The following is a 24581-nucleotide window of genomic DNA, read 5'->3' as shown; positions in this document are numbered from 1 at the left end:
GGAACAGAATAAAGAAAAAAGAATGAAAAGAAATGAAGACAGCCTAAGAGACCTCTGGGACAACATTAAACGCAACAACATTCACATTATAGAGGTCCCAGAAGGAGAAGAGAGAGAGAAAGGACCCCAGAAAATATCTGAAGAGATTATAGGTGAAAACTTCCCTAACATGGGAAAGGAAACAGCCACCTAAGTCCAAGAAGAGCAGAGAGTCCCAGGAAGGATAAACCCAAGGAGAAACATGCCGAGACACATAGTAATCAAAGTGGCAAAAATTAAAGACAAAGAAAAATTATTGAAAGCAACAAGGGAAAAATGACAAATAACATACAAGGGAACTCCCATAAGGTTAACAGCTGATTCCTCAGCACAAACTCTACAAGCCAGAAGGAAGTGGCAGGATATATTTAAAGTGATGAAAGGGAAGAACCTACAACCAAGATTACTCTACCTGGCAAGGATCTCATTCAGATTCGATAGAGAAATCAAAAGCTTTACAGACAAGCAAAAGCTAACAGAATTCAGCACCACCAAACCAGCTCTACAACAAATGCTAAAGGAACTTCTCTAAGTGGAAAACACAAGAGAAGAGAAGGACCTACAAAAACAAACCCAAAACAGTTAAGAAAATGGTCATAGGAACATACATATCGATAATTACCTTAAACGTGAATGGATGAAATGCTCCAACCAAAAGACACAGGCTCGCTGAATGGATACAAAAACGAGACCCATATATATATGCTGTCTACAAGAGACCCACTTCAGACCTAGGGACACATACAGACTGAAAGTGAGAGGATGGAAAAAGATATTCCATGCAAATGGAAATCAAAAGAAAGCTACAGGAGCAATACTCATATCAGATCAAATAGACTATAAAATAAAGAATGTTACAAGAGACAAGGAAGGACACTACATAACGATCAAGGGATCAATCCAAGAAGAAGATATAACAATTATAAATATATATGCGCCCAACATAGGAGCACCTCAATATATAAGGCAACTGCTAACAGCTATAAAAGAGGAAGTGGACAGTAACACAATAATAGTGTGGGACTTTAACACCTCACTTACACCAATGGACAGATCATCCAAACAGAAAATTAATAAGGAAACACATGCTTTAAATGACACAACAGACCAGATAGATTTAATTGATATTTATAGGACATTCCATCCAAAGACAACAGAATACACTTTCTTCTCAAGTGCCCATGGAACATTCTCCAGGATAGATCATGTCTTGGGTCACAAATCAAGCCTTGGTAAATTTAAGAATATTGAAATCGTATCAAGTATCTTTTCTGACCACAACACTATGAGACTAGATATCAATTACAGGAAAAAAACTGTAAAAAATACAAACACATGGAGGCTAAAGAATATGTTACTAATTAACCAAGAGATCACTGAAGAAATCAAAGAGGAAATCAAAAAATACCTAGAGACAAATGACAATGAAAACACGCTGATCCAAAACCTATGGGATGCAGCAAAAGCAGTTCTAAGAGGGAAGTTTATAGCAATACAATCCTACCTCAAGAAACAACAAACATCTCAAATAAACACTCTAACCTTACGCCTAAAGGAACAAGAGAAAGAAGAGCAAACAAAACCCAAAGTTAGTAGAAGCAAAGAAATCATAAAGATCAGAGCAGAAATAAATGAAATAGAAATGAAGAAAACAATAGCAAAGATCAATAGAACTAAAAGCTGGTTCTTTGAGAAGATAAACAAAATTGATAAACCATTAGCCAGACTCATCAAGAAAAAGAGGGAGAGGACTCAAATCAATAAAATTAGAAATGAAAAAGGAGAAGTTACAACAGACACCGTAGAAATACAAAGCATCCTAAGAGACTACCACAAGTAACTCTATGCCAATAAAATGGACAACCTGGAAGAAATGGACAAATTCTTACAAAGGTATAACCTTCCAAGACTGAACCAGGAAGAAATAGAAAATATGAACAGACCAATCACAAGTAATGAAATTGAAACTGTGATTAAAAATCTTCCAACAAACAAAAGTCCAGGACCAGATGGCTTCACAGGTGAATTCTATCAAACATTTAGAGAAGAGCTAACACCCATCCTTCTCAAACTCTTCCAAAAATTGCAGAGGAAGGAACACTCCCAAACTCATTCTATGAGGCCACCATCACCATGATACCAAAACCAGACAAAGATACTACAAAAAGGGCTTCCCTGGTGGCACAGTGGTTAAGAATCCGCCTGCTAATGCAGGGGACACGGGTTCGAGCCCTGGTCTGGGAAGATCCCACATGCCGCGGACCAACTAAGCCCGTGAGCCACAACTACTGAGCCTGCGCGTCTGGAGCCTGTGCTCCGCAACGGGAGAGGCCGCAACAGTAAGAGGCCTGCACACCGCGATGAAGAGTGGCCCCCGCTTGCCGCAACTGGAGAAAGCCCTCACACAGAAATGAAGACCCAGCACAGCCAAAAATAAATAAATAAATATTTTTTTTTTAAAAAAAGATACTACAAAAAAAGAAAATTACACACCAATATCACTGATGAATATAGTTGCAAAAATCCTCAACAAAATACTAGCAAACAGAATCCAACAACACATTAAAAGGATCATACACCATGATCAAGTGGGATTTATCCCAGGGATGGAAGGATTCTTCAATATACGCAAATCAATCAATGTGATACACCATGTTAACAAACTGAAGAAGAAAAACCATATGATCATCTCAATAGATGCAGAAAAAGCTTCTGACAAAATTCAACACCCATTTATGACAAAAACTCTCCAGAAAGTGGGCATAGAGGGAACCTACCTGAACATAATAAAGGCCATATATGACAAACCCACAGCAAACATCATTCTCAATGGTGAAAAACTGAAAGCATTTCCTCTAAGATCAGGAACAAGACAAGGATGTCCACTCTCGCCACTATTATTCAACATAGTTTTAGAAGTCCTAGCCACAGCAATCAGAGAAGAAAAAGAAATAAAAGGAATACAAATTGGAAAAGAAGAAGTAAAACTTTCACTGTTTGCAGATGACATGATACTACACATAGAGAATCCTAAAGATGCCACCAGAAAACTACTAGAGCTAATCAATGAATTTGGAAAAGTTGCAGGATACAAAATGAATGCACAGAAATCTCTTGCATTCCTATACACTAATGGTGAAAAATCTGAAAGAGAAATTAAGGAAACACTCCCATTTACCACTGTATCAAAAAGAATACCTAGAAATAAATCTACCTAGGGAGACAAAAGACCTGTATGCAGAAAACTATAAGACACTGATGAAAGAAATTAAAGATGATACAAACAGATGGAGAGATATACCATGTTCTTGGATTGGAAGAATCAACATTGTGAAAATGACTATACTACCCAAAGCAATCTACAGATTCAATGCAATCCCTATCAAATTACCAATGGCATTTTTTACAGAACTAGAACAAAAAATCTTAAAATTGGTATGGTGACACAAAAGGCCCTGAATAGCCAAAGCAGTCTTGAGGGAAAAAAAACAAAGCTGGATGAATCAGACTCCCTTACTTCAGACTATACTACAAAGTTACAATAATCAAGACAGTACTGTACTGGCACAAAAACAGAAATATAGATCAATGGAACAGGATAGAAAACCCAAAGATAAACCCATGCACCTGTGGTCAACTAATCTATGACAAAGGAGGCAAGGATATACAATGGAGAAAAGACAGTCTCTTCAATAAGTGGTGCTGGGAAAACTGGACAGCTACATGTAAAAGAATGAAATTAGAACACTCCCTAACACCATGCACAAAAATAAACTCAAAATGGATTAGAGACCTAAATATGAGACCAGACACTATAAAGCTCTTAGAGGAAAACATAGGAAGAGCACTCTTTGACATAAATCACAGCAAGATCTTTTTTGATCCACCTCCTAGAGTAATGGAAATAAAAATAAAAGTAAACAAATGGGACCTAATGAACCTTAAAAGCTTTTGCAAAGCAAAGGAAACTACAAACAAGACAAAGAGACAACCCTCAGAATGGGAGAAAATATTTGCAAACAAATCAATGGACAAAGGATTAATCTCCAAAACATATAAACAGCTCATGCAGCTCAATATTAAAAAAAACAATCAACCCAATCGAAAAATGGGCAGAAGACCTAAACAGATATTTCTCCAAAGAAGACATACAGATGGCCAAGAAGCACATGAAAAGCTGCTCAACATTACTAATTACTAGAGAAATGCAAATCAAAACTACAATGAGGTATCACCTCACACCAGTTAGAATGGGCATCATCAGAAAATCTACAAACAACAAATGCTGGAGAGGGTGTGGAGAAAAGGGAACCCTCTTGCACTGTTGGTGGGAATGTAAACTGATATAGCCACTATGGAGAACAGTATGGAGGTTCCTTAAAAAACTAGAAATAGAATTACCATATGACCCAGCAATCCCACTACTGGGCATAAACCCAGAGAAAACCATAATTCAAAAACACACATGCACCCCAATGTTCATTGCACCACTATTTACAATAGCCAGGTTACGGAAGCAACTTAAATGCCCATCGACAGACGAATGGATAAAGAAGACGTGGTACATACATACAATGGAATATTACTCAGTCATAAAAAGGAACAAAACTGGGTCATTCGTAGAGATGTGAATGGATCTAGAGACTGTCATACAGAGTGAAGTTAAGTCAGAAAGAGGAAAACAAATATCGTATATTAACGCATATATTTGGAACCTAGAAAAATGGTACAGATGAACTGGTTTGCAGGGCAGAAATTGAGACACAGATGTAGAGAACAAACGTATGGACACCAAGGGGGGAAAGTGGTGGGGGGTGGTGGTGCTGGGATGAATTGGGAGATTGGGATTGACATATATACACTAATATGTATAAAATGGATAACTAATAAGAACCTGCTGTATAAAACAATAAAATAAAATTCAAAAATACAGCATAAAATACTAATCTGTAGTTGAAATCTGAAGGTTTCTCTCTCACCTCCCAAAATGAGAAGTTAACCAATTATGAAATTAAACTATCAATCCCTTGGTTATTAAACAGGCTTGCCCTTGGCAAGATACAAAATGGAAAAGTAATATTGCTGCGAACTACTTCAAGGTTACATTAAAATCCCTTTAAAAAAAATAAAGCAGTTCATAACTCAAAGGTCAATACTGGGTTTCACGAACACATTCAAAGTAAATTTTTTCCCAAAATAGAAAGGAAAATGTTTTGCCATCATTCAGCACCTTTGGTTTCAACTTCTGAAGTTTAAACAAATGGTAAAATTACATACAAATTCAATGAGAAACATAATTTTACAAAGCAAAATTTCTGTCCTCAATTTTATTTATATCCTAAGAGCTAAATTTAGAAACCTAAGAGAGAAATGGTTAAGGAAATTATGGAATACTTACTCAAAAAATATAATCATCCATTAAAAAGTCTGTTTATAGAGTTTTTTCTAAAATTAAAAAAAATTAGACCTGAAGAATCTTTTAAAATGTGTTCCTGTAAAATGGACCTCAGCAAAGTAAAAATATATTTATGCTTAAAAATATTAAACAAGAAAAATAAAGTGTTATCAGTATCAATACTGGCTGGTAATGACTGTCCTCTTTATTATATTTTCCAAATTTAACCATGACAAGAAAACATTATTTGAAATTTATAAAAGACTAAAAGAACACGAGAGTACTTTGCAGATACAGGCAGTGAAGATGCTCCTTCTCTGGGTGCTTGCATCGCCCTGGGAACTGCACTGACCAGAGTGAATAGCACCTGCTCCTGTTAGTTTCCCAGGCTGGGACTATGTGTAAACTGAGAACAAGAAGTGTGTTTTAATCATCTGTGTATTTCCAGTGACTGGCCTCTGGCACTTGGTTCAGTAAAGGTTTGGCATAAGGGGAGAACAATAAATCTATTAACCATTTTACATTCAAAACACTCCTTGACTTTTTAAAATAAAATTAAAATTTTTAAATGAAACGTATCTTGCATATGAGCTAAAAACCCTTTCCTTAATGAGTTTGAATTTACTGTTAACCCAAAAAGAATAATGAATTCTATTTTCAAATAGTACAAGATGAAACAACAAGTACAAAACCAAGATATTCAACTACCAAATTCAATCAAGGGCAGATCAAAATCATTATCTATCCTTTCTTATCTTTATCAACACTTACTCTTGAGAGATTCTGATGAGGAGAGTCACAAACGTTTTCACGGGCACTTTCATTCCTATAATTATGTTTTCTTGGGCTCTTAGGTCGTGTCCGACTTGGCATATCACTATCTGAGGGTCCAGATGCATCCATCTTTGAGAAAAGGAAAACGAGTTTTTAAAAATCATATATGTAGTACTGAAACTAGAATCAACCCAAATGTTCAAATATTGACAAACTTCATTTTACACTATCAAAATATTTCACTAATTATCCCTTAATCCCATCCCTTAATACCACTGATTTCATCAGAAAAGTTCTTAAGCACAGAAAGTTTTCAATAATTCTAACTTGCACTTGAAAGATCAAATTTTATATCACTAACAAATAGTTGTTTTCCTTAAAAGAACAGGTTAGTTTCCTTCATTTTCAAGAAAATATCTGCCAAACACCCAAGTCTGACTAACCACAGTTTGCCTGTCAGTTGTACCTTCAAGTAAAAATGGTATTCCATGAAAGAAGGAGCCAGTTTTATTTCACAACTTAAACAATCCCACAAGTATTACTTTTCCTTAAGACAAACACCACACTCTGGCAAGCAGAAGTGCCTTATATGTGCCTCCCATTTCATCACTCAGAACGTTAAAAACACCCATACACAAGGACAAGATTTAATATTAATAATTTTTACTGCTTCATCAAGAACATTCTTAAGTGAAACTAGCATATTTTTACTGTGTCTGGTGGGGAAGAACACAATGACTACTAGCACATTTTGGTGACACTGCCTTGATGCATGCTAAGGTGCCAACAGTTTACCCATCAATTGCTTTCGCACCATTAGTGCAAATGTCAACACAGTGATGGCAAATGATGTCTTAGTGTTATTACAAAATAGTTCTGAATTCAGCCACCCTGAAAAATTCTCAGCAACCCCAGGGGTCTGAAGACCACACTTTTAGCACTGCTATAATAACACATGGAAAGGAAAGTTTACCACAGTATTATTCAAAATGTCAAAAAGCTTGAAACAAAACGTCTATGCCCATCAACAGAGAAACAGCTTAATAAATAATTGCACCTCCCCCATGGAACATTAAGATGCCATTAGAAAGACTAGATTAGAGCTGTATCTGTTGACTTGCAGGGATTTGCAATAGGTGTACTGTGCACTGTGAAAAGAAATGTGTATAACGCAAAACTTGTTAAAAAAATGTTTAAGCACACACACCTATGTACAAAATTTTACAAGCACAGTAAAAAAAAAAAAAAAAAGGAAATATACACACTTGGTTTCTAACATGGTTTGAGGGGCCAACTTACGTGAATAACAACACAAAAAACGAACACAGAACATCTAGCAAAAAAGGTTAAAGAAAATATGCACATACAACGCAATCATATCTATTTATCAAGTAAAATCATAAGGGACATATCAAGTAGAGATATATACAATAAGAAATTAAATTTTAAGGAAAAAAGACAACGATTGCCTTTTATACTCACGTGGGCATCTGAAGATCCAGATGAATGAACATCTGATGATCTGGTCTGCAAGCATTAAAAATAAAAGCCAACATTTAAATAATCAGAAAATGTATTATGCTAACAAAACAAGTATTTCTCGCATTATACAGACAATCTTTCCAAACTTGTAGCAATTTCTTCTCAGCTAATAAAACCAAACAAAGGCAATCTCTGACTTACAAAAAAGAATTGTGATCCAAAATAAATGTCAGTCAAGTTCAGTCTTCAAATAATGGCACTTTCCAATAAGGTCAAGTGTTAAAGTTTCACCTGATATTGTTTTAATTGATCTACATTTCAGATTACATATGGCATATAATAATTTATTTGATTTTTCACTATGCAGCTAAGGATGAAGAAGCCAAGCTATAACACTATTAACTAAATAAATAATATGTGGTATCTTTCTGAAATTTTAATTGGAGGCCCAGAATTTAACTCTGGCACTGAGTTGTTTTTATTTTTCAAGGTATTGGGCAGTGAGATTTTACTTATTTTATATATATTTAAGTATTAAAAGTGAAATCAAGAATCTTGAGATCACAAGTACCTCATCGATCCTAGCTCCCAGTTCTAGATTTCAAATGTAATGCACAAGACAATATATTCATTTTTAAGAAAAAAATTGAAGATTTGTATGATGTAGAAAAAAGCCAATAAGATTCATATGGGTCCACACAGTACTGATTTACTTATCTTGTTGAAACATAAGGCTAAGAACAGCTGATCGGATTTTCATGCTGAATCAATTTATTCCTCTGAACTCCATACGGGACCCTAGGCAAAATCAGCCCAAGACAACCAAGCACTGAGCCACCAGCCATCTCCATTCTTTCTACCCATCTTTTTTCTGTCCCCAACTTTTATTGTGTCCCTCCTATTTCACTTTCTTCTCCCTGCTAACCTTTCCTAAAAGGCAAGATAGCATGAAAAAAAAATTTTTGTATTTAAATTTAACCCTGTGAAACCTACTTTGAATCAGTTTGAAATGCACCCATTTGCAGACACTTAAAAAATACAAGAGAATAAATAACTCCTCTTAAAAAAGAAAAAAAAAGTTCCGTCAAGAGACTGAGTGAATTGAGGAGAAAAAAAAATTCAATTGCCTTCTAATATACCAGTGTTAACCTGCTAGGTAACAAAAACAACACGGTAATCATAATAGTGAGAAAAAACATAAAACACCTAGAAACCAACTAAAGAAATATGTACCACCTGTGCAAAAAAAATACAAACTTCACAGAAGGGTTGTTATTCAAGTCAACTTTTGAAAAGATTCATCACATTCCTAGATGGGAAAACTCATTATTAAGACAAAGTCAACTGCACCTAAATTTATTTATGCATTTAATGCAATTTCATTCCACAGCTCAAAATCCTAAAGGGAAGTCTCTGCAAGGGGACAAGGGGGATTGCCAAAAATAATTCTGAAGTTCACCCAGAAGAATAAGCACGAAAGAGCAGCTAAGAAAGTGCTAGCCTTTCTTTAATCTATGCCACCACATCCAAATCATTATTTCTAGGATTTAAAAATAACAGCATGGCTTAAGACGATGCATCAGCTGATTTCAATTAACCTAAGAGTCATATTTACTGCAAACCAAACATTTTCCACTGATATGCAGTTATAGCTACACAACATCAGAATGAAATTTTAGGCTTGAGAACAGTTAAAGAGATGCAAATAGTAGTGAATAAAAATTTTAAAGGAATAACCAACTTTTAAAGCTAATGGTCCAGGTAAGCAGTAAATGTAACGCTACTTCTGAAGCCGAGTCTTTCCCTCTACTTAACCTGGAACTGCACTATGTTATTTGTCTTGGGTTTGGGTTTTATGTTTTTACTGAAGAACAGTAAATTAGTGATGTTTAAAGAACTTCTTAAGTCCACAGCACAATTCCTCATCCAAATGAAAAGACCCAAAAGCAAGAAATGAAAGGGCAAAATAAGGGAGATTTGAGGCAATAAAGAAGCAAACACAAGAAAAACTTATCTCAAGTTTGAGAAACCAAATATAGTACAGATGTGGGGAAGGACAGCAAGGGAAAAAAAAAAAGGATCATTCTGATGGCTGCTGAGGAGATAGAGGTGAAGCCAACTAAACGATACCATGAAACTTTTTTTTCCAGCTGCTCCTACTTTACTTCAATTGAAAAATCGCCACACCTGAGTTTTCAAATTAGCAAGCTACCCACAGCAACATTCCTCCAACACCTCCACTCTGCCTAGTCTGCTCTCCATTCCCATCTGCCTCCTTCCTCCTCACATCCTCTAAAGCATCAACTTACATTTCCACAAGTTTAACAATCACTCCCATAGGAAGCATATCAACACTTTTATTGTGCTGAGATGACTCCCAATTCCTTATCTTCAACCTTGGTGCCTCTCCTCGGTTCCAATCTGCTCTTAAACAACTTCCTGGACATCTTCACCTGAGTATCTGCAAGTTCCTCACATCCTATATATATAAAATATAGTTTCCTCCCAAACTAGCTTCTCCTGTTGACCTTCTTACTTCTGACACCGAATGGTAACTCTCAATCAGTCATAATATGGAAATAGTAAAATGTTAAGAGCACAGACTCTGGAATCAGACTTCCTGTTTTTAGCACTTACCAGCTTTGTAACCTTGGGCCTAGTTCCTTCATCTGTAATGCTGCATAGCACCTGCCTTATAGGATTGTTGTGAAGGACAAAGACAGGTGAAGCACTAAGAAGAGTGGTACATAAAAGTGCTCAATGAGTGTTAGCCAGCAGCATTATACCAGGGTCATCTTTGACTACTTCCCTATCCCCCATAACCAACTGAATCAAATTCTGTTCACCCCACCTCTACTGAAACTCTTCTCTGGGGACCCTTTTTACTAAAGACACTATTGTGGTTCAGATCTTCCCTTTATTCAACCCACTTACTGGGCAACCACTTACTGGTACTGTGCCTTACATCAGAGATATAAATGTCCTTAGGAGCTAATAAATAAGAGAGACAAGTAAAACAGTGTGGCTATACCACCAGAGCACAGAGGGCAAGCAAATCTTAATGAGAGTGGGGACGACGTCAGAAAAGCTTCCCAAAGAGTATCTGAGGTGAGATTTTTGAAGCAATCTTTAATATTTATCAGCAGCACTACAAAAATCTTCAAACTAGTCCTCCTCACTCCCAAATTCTTCCTAAACTATGTCTCCAGAAGAGCTTTCCTAAAGGACTTTCCTGCCTTGAATCTTCCATGGCTCTCTAATTTTATTCCGTAGGTTTTAAAGCCGCCACAATTTAGCTCAAACTTATCCTTCCGTCTCAGAAACTTTTATCCCTATGCAAATGTCCTATATACATTGGCTAAACCAGAACATATATCAACCCATTTGCCAGTGACTTATTTTCTTTACCTCACCCACCTGTTTTTTATACCTCTATGTCTACCCTTCAAAACTCTGTTCACTGTTCAAAAGACTCAAACTCCTCTATTCCTGAAGCCTCCCCACCCACCCTCCAATCAACCAGCTGTCATTTCTTTCCCTAAAGTTTTAGACGCTTCTCATGGCTCCGCTTTGAACTATCATGTGTTGACTCTTCTTCCACTAGACAGCATGTTCCCCAAAACTGATTATCATCTTATTTAATTTTTTCTTCCTCAGAGTCAAACAAAATCTGGCAAGTGACGGAACCTCAATAAACTTGCTGACGTACCCAGTTGGAACAAGTACCTACACAACAAAATTGCACTCCTCACTATCAACATATTAAGCTGTCCACTCACCAACAAGTAACAGCTACCTAGCTGAATACCACTTTCCAAGACAAACCAAAGTCTACCTCTCAAAAGAATTCATAAAATCTATTGAGTTAAATAATAAACCTGAAATTATCCTTAAAATTACATCCAAAACACTACCAGTACACAAAACGTTGTAAGTACATTTTGAATGATCTGTAGTTAATCTAAAATGAGGAAAGCCTGGTGAAAAAAATTAACTGCTCAAGGAAGAGACATCTAACAGTACCAAACAGCCTCAAGTGCTATTGGCAAATGTATCTTGCTTTTAAAAAAAAATTATTTCAGCAAAATATCTAGCATGTGGCCAATCTGCAATAAACTGTTAAAGCTACTTAACAGTATAAGAGGCAAATTATTTGTAATATTAATATTTTTGAGTTTAATATCCTGTAGGAAGTTTTGGGCTCTTTTTTGTTTCTTTGTTTTTGTTTTTCAAAAATGATGTTCTCTGTAAAAAGGGATAGAGAGGCAGGAGTCTTCAACTTGCATACCAAATGAGCCCTCCTCTCATTTGCCTTACTGGCAAATGAGTATCTTTTTGTCAATTTATTATACTTTCCAGGAAAAAAAAAAAAGCTTCAGGAATAAAAACCAGAAGAGAATAAAAACTAAACTTTCAGAAAACAAATAATTCAATCCAATAAGATAGGAAATTTTTAAAACCATATTAATAGTCATATTTGAGCACCAGTGCTACAAATACTCCAATTTCTAAAAAACACCAATCAAGAAAACAAAAGTTCCTAATTCCTCTCTCCACCCCAAAACACAGCCTTCCACCCAGAAAACTAACCACCTTATATTTTAAGATAAGACGGTTATCTTATCTTACAACCATATCATAATAAAGATTCAGTTGAAACTAAAACTGGCAAACAGAGCCTAATTTTTCAAGGTTTGTGTTTTGTTTGGAGTTTTTGATCATATTTAATTCTTACATACCTTCAGGTACCACCAAAAAAATGTACACAAGCAGTACTATATACCTAAGGATAAGCCTTGAATGGATCCTCATTATATCAATACATATTTCGTACAACTGAAATACTTTTGTTAATCAGCAGTCAATTAAAATAGTTCCCACACCGATTTAGCACTAGGTGTCCAAGGAAGCCAGCAGTATTTCCTACTTAGCTCATTTACCTCTCTAACCCAATTTTTGACACTATGGCAAAAAAATAAGCACTGTCACAGAGTGAAATAACAGGGCACACAATTCCATTATATTAGTAGTATTACCAGCACACGAGCTGCAGAGGGAACGAGAATACCACATTCTCTTCATATCCTCATTGTGCTAAGCAAACAACTCTTACAATCAAAATAAATTAGTTTTTATAAATTAAATTCTAATTTTATATATTAAATTTAACATTTTTCTAAGCAATTATAGGCTCTTTGCCTCTCCTCCCAAAATCAAAGCTACAACATGGTACCCCTCTCCCCCAAAGCATCATTTTAGTCTGGTGATACAAGAATAAACGCACAGGAAATTTTTAGCTAATTCCTAAAACATTTACTGAATTTCTATATTTGTCAGGCTTTAAAATAAAAAGTACAGCAAAATTACACAGAAAATAAAGGGTCTCTTCATTAGGGACAACTACACATAAAGGTTAAATCATTTGACTATACACACTTAAAATGTAATTTTCAAAGCTAAAAGAAACTGTAGAGGTTATCTAATTTAATCTACTTTGTAATTAAGACACATCAAATAATTTTGCCATTGTCAATAGCAAAAAACCCTATTATACATTTTATTTGTTAAATTACCTCAATACCTTAAATTACCTCAATTACCTCCATTTTTTTTTTTTTTACTGAGGTATAAATGACATACAACACTGTATTAGTTTTGGGTATACAACATAATGATTCAGTATTTGTATACACCGCAGAAAGATCATCACAATAAGTCTAATTAATAGCCGTCACCAAACATAGTTTTTTCTCTTGTGATGAGAACTTTTAAGATCTACTCTCTTCTTAGCTTTCAAATATGCAATACAGTATTATTAACTATAGTCACCATGCTGTACATTACATCCTCTTGTACATTTTTAATTAACATTTTCCTCAGGGTCTAGAAATATGATTAACAAGCATCCCTACCCATAGCAATGGGAATTTAACTACCAAAGAGTAAGAATGAACATGAAACTAAAGAATTTTTTACTCCATCAGTATGGTAGAATATGTCACTCATCTGTACTCCCCAGAGGAAGAAATCAAAACAGAGATCAAAGGCTAGAAATTCCAAACACCGTCATATTAACCAAAATGATCTTATACTCTCTACAATAAATTCTGGACTTGTGTTAGGAATAAAAAGCAGTAATCTGAGCAGTCATTATGATAACTGACAACAGATTCTAAATCTCAGGATTAGAACTTAGCCTGACATTTTGAAAAGTAAGTACTTTTTATTTCCTCTAAGAACAAAGGGGAGAGGAAAGGAACTAAGTTTTTTTATGTACTTTATAGATATTCACTCATTTAATCCTTACATCAACCCTGTAGAAAAGGGATTATGTCCGTATTACAAACAAGGAAATTGAGGCTGAAAAGTTTAAGCAATTTGCCTTGATATCGCAAATATAATTTATGACCAAGTCAGGATTTGAATCCAAATACCTTTTGTTTGTTATCAAAATCCATAATCTCTCCACTAAGTCATGCACTCTCCTGAGATATTTTACAGACATCGGTAGGAAATCTAACAGCATCAACTGATTATAATCTAAAGCAATATAAACTAAGAAGATTACTGGAAGATCCAACAATTTACTTACAGAGAGCAGCCACACAGTCACAACCGTGAGAAGTACTACTAGAGAAGGAGGCCTGAACATATATACACGTTAATACGTTTTCAATGTAGCCAAAGCCTTAAACAGAAGATACTTAAATATTACTTTGAGTAGAAACAAAAATAGTGAGGCTTCTGCGTGAATTTTATGGATGCACTAGCTTTAGTAATAGTTCCCTAATAGTAAGCAGGGCTGTTTTTGTCAGAGTCCGCTGAGGAAGTGGGCAGTCATGTACCCAACTATGCCCCTCCTCACCAAGGAGAAATGTACTGGGGAGGGGAGAAACAAACAAGGAGTAAACGCAGGTTGTAAAGCCGCCAAGACTGGCCCTCTACCACAGTTTCTACGTAACTAAAAGATTTCTGGTAAATCCATTACTAATTACGAAGTAATTATAAACATCATTCACCAAATGGCATAAAGACTATGATTTAATAGAAACTGAGAAAGCAAGTGTATAATAGCTTACGTTTCCCAGAACAAACTGTACACACAAGACTAGCCCCGTCTACCGTAAACGTAACTTCCTAATAACCTACTTACTATCATACACACTCTTTAAGATGTAAGTCCTTAGAACCTTTAAGTATTACACTTCTTGCATCAGCATCAAAAAGCTTAACAACTGCTTCGGGCACTATTACTTTTAATATCGTGTTGGATGGAGATGAAAAACTCAAAGCAGAAAACGATTATATGACCCGTCCAGGATGGCAACTTAGGACCCGGTGCTAATCACAACCTAACTAACGCTAAACCCCTTCTACAGCTCAGTGGTTTCACAATACGTGCACGCGGTTCCCTGTAAACTCAAAAGCAATTTACTGATCTTAGGTGGCTTCCAAGTCTACGGAAGTTTTCCTTTCAGAAGAAGCGGAAGACCCCGAGTCCTCGAAAACGAGCCCTCCAAAGAAGGGCTCATTTTACACTTCCTCTTATGTGAACTAAGACCACGTGTAGAGCGTAGCATTAACCTTGGCGAGGCATCACCGCCAAGGAGAACTGCACTTCCCACCCCGCTTCCTTCCACTATTGGTCCTCCCCTCACAATTTGCGGCCCTAGAGATTATTTATTCCCTGGAGGACGTGAAGGAAATTGAGCGAGGCCGGAAGCGTGCGAGGTCCAAACCCAAAGAGCCGAGGAAACAGAAGCAGACACTTAAGCACCGGGAAGCGCTTCCCGCCTCTCCCAGGCTCTGTCCCGCGGCCTCAGAGCTCAATAAGCTGAAATACAGGGGCGCGTTTTCCCGACTTCAGACCTCAGTCTAAATCACTGACTTCACTCCACTGCTAAGCGGGAGCCGAACTACTCACGCCACCCGCCCTGGGCCCGCCAGTCTCGAGCCGAATCCAGGCTGGGACTAAGGGGAGATACCAGGCCTCTCAACCTGCGCACCACGGTGCGTCTGCGCCCGGCCTACCGTCGCGACCAGAACGCGGACCCCCACCCCAATCTCCTCCCTCTGGCCAGAAGCGTCTGTAGTCCCCAGACGACAGTGATACACTCACTGACTTACTAAATCCTCTAAGAAATTACCTTTGAACTGGCCTTCTGAGAGCCGCCTGGCGTTTTGTCCGCCATCTTGAGCTTTGCCCCTCCTTCGGCAGCGGCAGCAGCACGGGCGAGTCGAGCGCCGAAAGACTGGATCTCAGCGGAGCCCGCCTGAGGCGCGTGCAAGTCCGAATAGTCGACTGCCGACTTGGCGAAATTCAAGAGGAGCTTCGCCACGTGACTTCCGGTGTTGGTCATTTTTTTTCCCGGGCCCGCCCATTCCGCTGAATATTTGGGGGCGTCTCCGTGGCGTGTCGCGTTATTGGGCCCGAGAATTTAGAGAATCTTCTCGTCCTGGCTTTCAGGGCCGGTCGATAGGTCGCTCTTTTTCCAGCACCAACCCTTGGTAGGTGCGAGCCAGTTTCACTTGCTGGGCGAGGAAGGAATGTCTTCTTAAAGAAGAAATGCGTCGTCAGCTGGGGAGGAGCCTTTACTTCAACTCAGAAAATAAATCTGGAGCCGACCGGGGTCCGGCGCTCCGTGGACAGAGATGGTGTTCGCGCCACCTCTGTCGCTCACACCCTAGTGGGAAAGGCAAACTTGCAGTCTGTTCAAGTTAATTTAAAATAGAGTGGTGGCCGGAAGCGGAGGAGGGAAGCTTTTGACCCAACCTGAGATTCCGGCAGTGGGGTTATCGGGTAGACTGGGTCAAAATGGGTACATGCAGAGAGAGGGTGAAAGAAAAATTATAAACAGATGGTATTCTAAATCTAGCATCCATGTAAGTTGTGTGTCATTTAAGAATTACGTTTTACGGTTTTTTTATTTTTAATCACATAAATGGAGGGCAGCACCATAAACCTTTCTGTACTTAGCTTTTTGGGTTTTGGTTTTTTAAATTATTAATAGGATCTATAGTCAAAGAAGGAAAGCTTGCTTGAGGTCATTCCTGAGCCAAACCAGGCAAGGAAAATGGAAAGGGCGTTCCAGGCAGAGAGAGTCGTTGAAATAAAAGCCTGGTGGCATGAATCAGGACAGCCCTGTGGTGCAGTCACATTAAGCAGTCCCGTTTTATTAGACCAGGTTTTGGGAATCGACGTGGCTGGAGAAGTGGATGGGAGCAAGCTCACACAGGGCCCTGAGGTAACCAGTGTGCTTAGGGAGTTAGAATTCTATTCCAAGGATGAAGAGCGACCTTCACCACAGTTAAGTAGGGCTGTGATGTGGTCAGATTTTAAGTTTGAAAAGATTGCTCTGAGCACTGGGGGAAGGGAGGAAGAAGGGTTCATGACCTTCTCCTGAATTCATTTATTCAAAATATTTTCGAGCCCGTTTTGTGTGTAAAAGCCTGCAAGAAATGTTGAGAGGCTTACAGAGATGCCTAAAACACATTATCTTCATATGATTTAAGATTTAACGAGGAACAACAAAGAAAAAAGATTTAATGAGGAATAGGGGAGAGAAGGGAGCAGCAAACTAACGCTGTAGAATTCAATTTATGCTGCAAGGAAGGGTCATTAGCTGTGGGAACCCTGAAAGAATTAATTCTAAAGGTAGGGCTTGGGCAAAGAGATGAGGGGAGGTTTCACAGAGAAGGAAGCATTTGAGCCAACTCTGAGGAAGTAGAATTTTGTCTGTTGGACGGTACTGGGGGGAGAGGGAGGGGAGGTTGGTGTGGTGGTGAGGGAAGCTGGATCTGACACATGGAAAGACTAACAGTCGTATGTTCCAGGCTGAGGAATCAGCAGGCCAGGTAGGGCTCCTGTTCTGTGTGAGGGGATGGGGGTAGAAGAACAGACAGTAAACAAATAAGCAAACAAGAAATGGTCAGAAAGTAACAAGTGCTATACTTGAAATGGAATGATGCTTTACAATCTCCAGTCCTGCTGAATTTATTTTCGAGCCCAGCTTTTTTCACTTCTGGCCTTCTCTCCCCCCACCCTTGTCCTGACTACTAATTGAAGGCTAATCAATTTCTTTTTATACTCTTATTGAAGCTATCCCTTCCTCCCCTACCAAGCCTAAGAAAGAGACTCTGCTTCTGTTACCATAGGAACCTGTTTCGCACTCAAGATGCTCATCACACCAGATCTTCATTGTCTGTTTACAATCTAGGATTAGAAAATGAAATCATCAGCTGAGATGAAGGGAGAATTGTGGGCTTGGCAGTGCCTAGTCATGTTCTGGCAATGCTGCAGGCTGACTTTGTCACTGTAAAGTGAATATATACATACTTTTTATTTAAATCCCTAAAGTCCTACTTCACATAAAAATCATTTTTATTAAATGTTTACTCCTAAAGACTTGAACATAAAGGAACATAGACTTCTTCTCTCTCTTCTTTTTCATACAGTAAAGCCCCAAAGGAAGTCAAACAAATATGACCTGACTAGAAGTGGTACATAGGCATTTATTAAGGCCTAATTGAGTACACTCTTAAAAACTCACAATCACGATTAAGAGCAGAGTTCTCCTCAATAGGTACATGTAAGTTGTGGCCCTGTTTCTCAAGCCACAAATCAAGGAGGATGAAAGGGCATGAATATGAATATGAATGGAAGTTTACAGAACCTGAAATTTTTAATTAGATTCACAATTATTATTGCCAAGTGACTACACATGAAAAGTAAGAAAATCATACAATTTACTGCAATTAGTATTACTTTTTTACAATCACACTGAACCCATACCATTCTTCTCTTCCTGGCGTGTTGGTTCTCTAGTCCTACACCTGTCATGTTTTTGAAGGTTCTCCCCAAAGCTACATTTGACCGAGATTACAAAGTAGTGCCAGATGCAGTCCACAGAGGTGTTTTGTTTGGCTCAAGCAGGGAGGGTTTTTTCTTTGAATTCTGAGCATTTTTTAATTGGGAGACTTGAATTTTTTCTACTCAGGATTTCCAGTTTTTCTTGAAAAATGGACAAGTCTGGGAACAATCCGGTGGAGGTGAGCCACAGGGAGCTCTTGGGAAGGGGATCTTGGGTTCACCAGGGCTTCACCACATACGGTGGACAAGCGCCCCACACAGGCCTGCTTGTGGGCCTATGAGTTATCTACTTCTCATGTACAATGTAAGTCTCAGCAGGGATAATGATCAAAATATTTAACAATCAGTCCCCCGGCACCAAGGAGAACTGACTTACCCGTTAGGCACAGAAGGCGCAGTGCCTAGGGCCCATTCACTTTTAGGGGCCTCCCAAAATGTTTTAATTTCTTTTAAAATAAGGTGGGGGGAGGGAAAGATGGAGTGGAGAGGCTGAAACAATAGCAGCATTTCACAGTACACGAAGTGAAAGGTAGAGACCTTAAAAATGATTGCCCCAAGGCTAACATCTCCTCTATTGTGCCAATGAACTGCTCCTACTTGGTGGCACTTTCTTTCTAGAGAATTTTTAAGCAGCTCTCCCTGCTCTTTAGGCTTCAGGATATAGGTTAGTGAAAGGACAATCCCATCCATTTGTTCATTTGGCAGTTATTGAATTTCTAGCATGTGCCAGGCTCTGCAGAAAGAAGATAAAAGGGAGGAAGGGAGAGCTAAAAATCCGACTTAGCTTATCTGCTGAGAGATCCTAGCCACTTCTAGGAATAGTCAGGTAACAGCCTCCAAGGAGGGTGTGGTCTGTGTGGACTGCAAGATTCTTTCTGATTAACCTGATCGCCTGCCCCACCCCACAATGCTAGCCTGACAAGTAAAATTTCAGTGGCAATAACAGCTTCTCCCTTTTCTCCACCCCCCCAGCAAAAAAAATGTACTTATTGATGATATATAGAATTCCTTTGACAATAGTAATGAGCAGTGGAATTTTTTTAAACTACAATGCCCGTGATGTAGGGAGGTAAGAGGTATATAGAAACAGTGTCAGAAAGCATATAGCCCAAGAATGGTCTGGTGACATGTTGAAGATAATAAAAATTGCTGTTTTAGCTTTGATCCTGGGGAGATTACCCTTCCTGTGTAGCAATTATTGTATCAACAATATAGTAAAACCTAGGATGGTCCAGATAGGGTATTGTGGAAATGGGTGTTCCTAAGTTTGTGTGTGTATGTGTGTGTGTGTGTGTGTGTGTGTGTGTGTGACAGAGGAGGACTGAAGGTGCCCAGGGCAAGTCATGACAACGAGCAGAGGGCAGCATCTCCTAGGGAGAACTCACTTGCCATGGCCTGGCAGTCCAAAGGTGGGCTTGGCTTGGACCACCAGGTAATATAAAGGCTAGGTGGAGAATGAAGTTATGGAGAGAAAATAAAACAAGACTATTTCTCTGATCAATTTCATTTGGCTGCCAATAACAGAAGCCCAGCTGCAGTGGTCTTAAGCACAAAAGACTCCCTTTTCACAGTGCTATCATGGTAAGTCTTCCTCTTAAGGAACATGGCATACTTTTCTTCTTTTCCAAGTTTTGTTCTGTTTCCTTTGTATTGACTTTGCACATTTCTTGTTACCCTAATTCTTAGTTTTTTAATTTTTTCTGTTACTGCAAATAGGATGTTTTTCCATTATTTATATGTGTCCTAGGTAATTTTATATATTGATGACTATGCATGAATGTTGTACCTACCACTTTGCTGAATTCTTTTATTATTTGTATAGTTTTTCACATTTTCTTTTGGACTTTTATTTCATTGGCAAATAACTATAAGTTTACCTCCTCTCGTCCCACTTTTTTTTGTCTATCTTTTGTGTAATAACATTAGCCAGTGCATCCAGAATAACAATAAGTAAGAATGGTACTAATGGATATCCCTGTCTTGTTCCTGACTTTGATGAGAATGCTTTTAGTGTTCTTACGAGGATGAGGCTGACTTTGGGGTTGTAAGATGAATTATTAATTAATATATATTAATTATATATTAATTTTTTAGCCAAGCATGGAACTGAAAATACAGAATTTTTAATTCTCATAGAAAACTAGGGGACCCTGAGGATATGCCAAAGACTGCCAATGGTCAGACAACCCTATGACAGAAACACTATTACAGGCTTGTGTTAAGAAACCCCAGGACACCTCCATGACTTGGGAAAATAAGGGAACAGAGTAGAAATGTCCTGCTCTGTGCACCAGGGAGAATGGGCAGTGGGGTGAGCAGCTTAGAGAGAGGACGGGTAGAAATCTATATTAACTTCCTGTTGCTGCCAGAACAATTACCTCAAAGTTAGCAGCTTATAGCAACACAAATGTATTATCTTATAGTTCTGTAGGTCAGAAGTGTAAAATGTGCCAGCAGGCCTGTGTTCATCTTGGACGCTCTAGAGGAGAATCCATTTCCTTACCTTTTCCAGCCTCTGGAGTTCGCCTACACTCCCTGGCTTGTGGCCCCTTCTCCATCCTCAAAGCCAATAGCATAGCATCCTCTCTCTTCTCTGGCCTCTGTTTCAAACTTATAATCTTTTCTCCAAGTCTGCCACCTCCCTCTTCTAAGGTCCTTCATGATTACATTGGGTCCTCCACAGCAATCCAGGATAATTTCCCATCTCAAAAACCTTAACTTAATCACGTCCACAAAGCCCCTTGGCCATGTAAATTAACGTATCTGCAGTTTCTGGGGATCAGGATGTGGACATCTTTGGAGGGCTATTATTCAGCCTACCACAGGATCTAAAAAGAACTTTCTTCATCTTAGAAGAAAGCTGGCAGGCACAGCTTTGATCCGACCAGAAAACTAACATGGGAATGGTCCTAATAAATACAGTCTTCTCAAAGCAAATGAGCTCTGAAATTGTTATTGGGGAATTAAAGGGGTAGAAGGTATGGTTCCAGTGAAATGGCATGAGACAGATCCCTGTTGTCAGAGGAGTTACAGGGCATAAAGGGGACAGATGTGTCACAACAAGTGTAATAAGATTGAAATTTTAGTCCGATTTGTTTACTGCTGTGTCTGCAGTGCCTGAAACAGAGTAAGCAGCATGCAGGCACTCAATGACTATTTGCTAATGAATGAAATCCACAGCAGAGGTGGTTTTTTGGGAACACAGAAGACTGGTGCTGCACAAGAGGAATCAGGGAAGGCCTCGTCAAAGAATCTGTAGAACTTTTGGGGGTATCTGTCCTGCTCTTAAGAGGTCACCTCTGGGGCTAACTCCCAGGAGCTACTAGAGGCTCTCAGAGAGCAGGATAGAGACCTTAGCACAATGTTATCTCATTTTAAGAAAATGCAAATTTTGCTAATTTTAAACAGACTGAAAAGTCTCCCTTCCTGTGCAAATTTTGAAATAATACGAATCTCCTCTCATCCTCAATTTAAAAAACTCTTTTCGAGAATTGTGTCATTTCGGGAGTTCCCTGGTGGTCTAGTGGTTAGGACTCAGCATGTCTGCTGCAGAAAGCCCAGGTTCAATCCCTGTTGGGGAACTGAGATCTCACAAGCCATGCAGAGTGGCCCAAAGGAAAAAGAAAAAAAAAATTGTGTGATTTCTACAGACAGGCTCAACGGACTACAAACATCATTTACTGTTTGGCCACGTGGTAGCACTGCTGCAGCTGGTGAATAAAAACACCCACCATCCTTTGTAGATCTTGTGAACACACACACAACTTCTGTGAGTGGTCCTGGTGCTCTTGTCAATTAAAAATCTTCCTAGCGTCCTGTCATTGTCAACCAAGCTTTCATTGGGCAGTTGTGCTAGCTCCAGTGCTGAAAAAAAAAAGAAGTGCTAACAAAATCATGTAGAGGGGGAAGTTAAATACGATAAAACGATGGTATGCTGTGTTGTTCATTGAGGAGGGAAGAGTTCACAAAATCTTAGAGATAACAAACATATTATAGATGACATTAGACGTAATATCTTCTCAGTCTGACTTGCTCTGTTTCTTGAGGAGGGGAGGGACAGGGCTGAATCCCAGAACTTATTACTGTGCCTGGCACCCAGAAGCAAACAATAAACGTTTGTTGAATAAATAATAAATGAACATGGAAGATGGCTACCTTGTAGCTCCCAAACATATATCCTCTCACCCTACACAGAGACTAACAAAAAGTTCCTGAAACCAAATTCCAAAATCACAGCCGTGAGTTTCTGAATAGTCCAGCTCAGATCAGCCGCTCATTGTTGGTCTAATCAGCCACGCCCAGGGAAATAGGGCCACATGGTACAAATGGCTCCCAGAGGCTTACAGTGCGATCGCATGAAGATTTCATGTCGGGTGTGGGGTTGAGGAGCCGAAACTAACTGTAGAGTGTAGGAATCATAGGTCTCAGGCACATACACAATTTGTTTTTCACATGTTTGGAGATGCTGCTCTAACAGGATACAATTTGTTTTACTGTGGTAAAATACACATAACATACAATTTGCCATTTTAACCATTTTAAGGGTGCAGCGTAGTGGCATTAAATCCATTCACAATGTTGTGCAAACTCTCACCACCATCCATCTCCAGAATTTTTTCATCTTCCCCAACTGAAACTCTGTACCCATTCAACACTCACTTCCTATCTCCCCTCCCCCCCACCCCACCCCCAGCACCAGGAAACCACCATTCTATTTTCTGTCTCTATAAATTTGACTACTCTGTATATCTCATACAAGTGAAATCAAACAGTATTGGTTCCTTTGTGACTGGCTTATCTCACTTAGCATAATGTCTCCTATAATGTAGCTATGATGTAGCACGTGTCAGAATTTCTTTCCTTTTTAAGGCTGAATAATATTCCATTGTATATGTCTATAGCACAATTTGTTTAGCTGTTTATCCATCGATAAACATTTAGGTTGCTTCCAGCTTTTGACTGTTGTGAATAATGCTGCTAATAGACACTGTCAGAGCAGTCTCGAATTCACAACAGCTCTTTGTCATTTATACGTACCAGCAATCAGTGGTCTTAAAAGTATAGCTACTATCAAGTGGCTATTTCTACTATTAGCAGAAAAACTGGCAGTGCAGGTGCCCTCATGCTTGACAGCTTTTTGAACCTTAGAATAGGAGTGTGTTCAGAGTAGGGGGATCAGTGTGGTGGTGCATCTGGAAATCAACTCCTGGGAAGGAGGAATGATACAAAATAAAGTCATTGACCTGGAGGAGAGCAGACTGAAGGAAGCTATGGGAGGTAAGGAACAAAGGCTTTTTCCCTGTTGCTCCCTAAGACAGAGGAGGAAGCCCTGGATGGAGGCACAAAACAACCAATTTCTGATCTCAACTCAATGAATGTACAAAATACTTTTTAACCTCTAGAACTGTTTACCAATGGAGCAATCTACCTTAATGAAATAAGTACTTCTCTATGAAAATACACAGACAGAAGCTGATTGTAGAAAGGGTTCCAGAATTTGGAAGGCAGTTGGAGGAGAGCTATATATGGGTTCTAAGACTTCTTTTACTCCAACATTCCCTGTCTTTCAAATGCTTGAAACATCCGTAGAGAAGACAAAAACAGCCAAAGCTGTAAAGTTTCCAAAGTAAATAATTATTCATTATAAACTTGATTTCGATATTCATGAGTGCCATGTCCGCAGATGCAGCTGGAATCTGAGAAGCTAACTGTTGAGTGCTGTTAGGGACCCACACAAACCTCAGAGAGGGAAGCATTATCTAAGATTATAGTGACGAGAGCCAGAGATGATCAACAGGTACACTGGGGCCTCAACTCAAGAGTCCTTGCTCTTGTTTGTATATTACACTAGGAAAATACCCTGGTAAATCCAGATCAAAGTAAACAAATAGTGTTCCACTTTTTGTTACTAAAAATTAATGACTCCAATTTGTCTCACTTATTAGGCTTTGATTCCTAGTTTTTCTCCTGCAATTTCTCTTTTCTCTTTTCATTAAAACTTGTGGCAAAAAATGCCTCAAG

General features: G+C 38.6%; 1 protein-coding gene across 2 annotated transcripts in view; it reads right to left on the bottom strand.

The window, feature by feature from the left end:
* Positions 1-15989, bottom strand: part of U2SURP (U2 snRNP associated SURP domain containing) — a 55411-nt gene extending 39422 nt beyond the window's left edge. For both annotated transcript variants that reach the window (XM_007188087.3, XM_007188088.3), the window contains exons 1-3: positions 15838-15989; positions 7691-7735; positions 6206-6337 (exon numbers count right to left, since the gene is read on the bottom strand). In XM_007188087.3, the coding sequence (XP_007188149.1) occupies positions 6206-6337; positions 7691-7735; positions 15838-15882 (222 nt within the window). In that variant the 5' untranslated portion in view covers positions 15883-15989. The remainder of the gene's footprint in view (positions 1-6205; positions 6338-7690; positions 7736-15837) is intronic.
* Positions 15990-24581: the final 8592 nt, after the last annotated feature.

This window comes from Balaenoptera acutorostrata, chromosome 4, assembly GCF_949987535.1.
Source record: "Balaenoptera acutorostrata chromosome 4, mBalAcu1.1, whole genome shotgun sequence".
Taxonomy (NCBI): domain Eukaryota; kingdom Metazoa; phylum Chordata; class Mammalia; order Artiodactyla; family Balaenopteridae; genus Balaenoptera; species Balaenoptera acutorostrata.
This window is presented reverse-complemented; position numbering and strand designations above follow the sequence as displayed.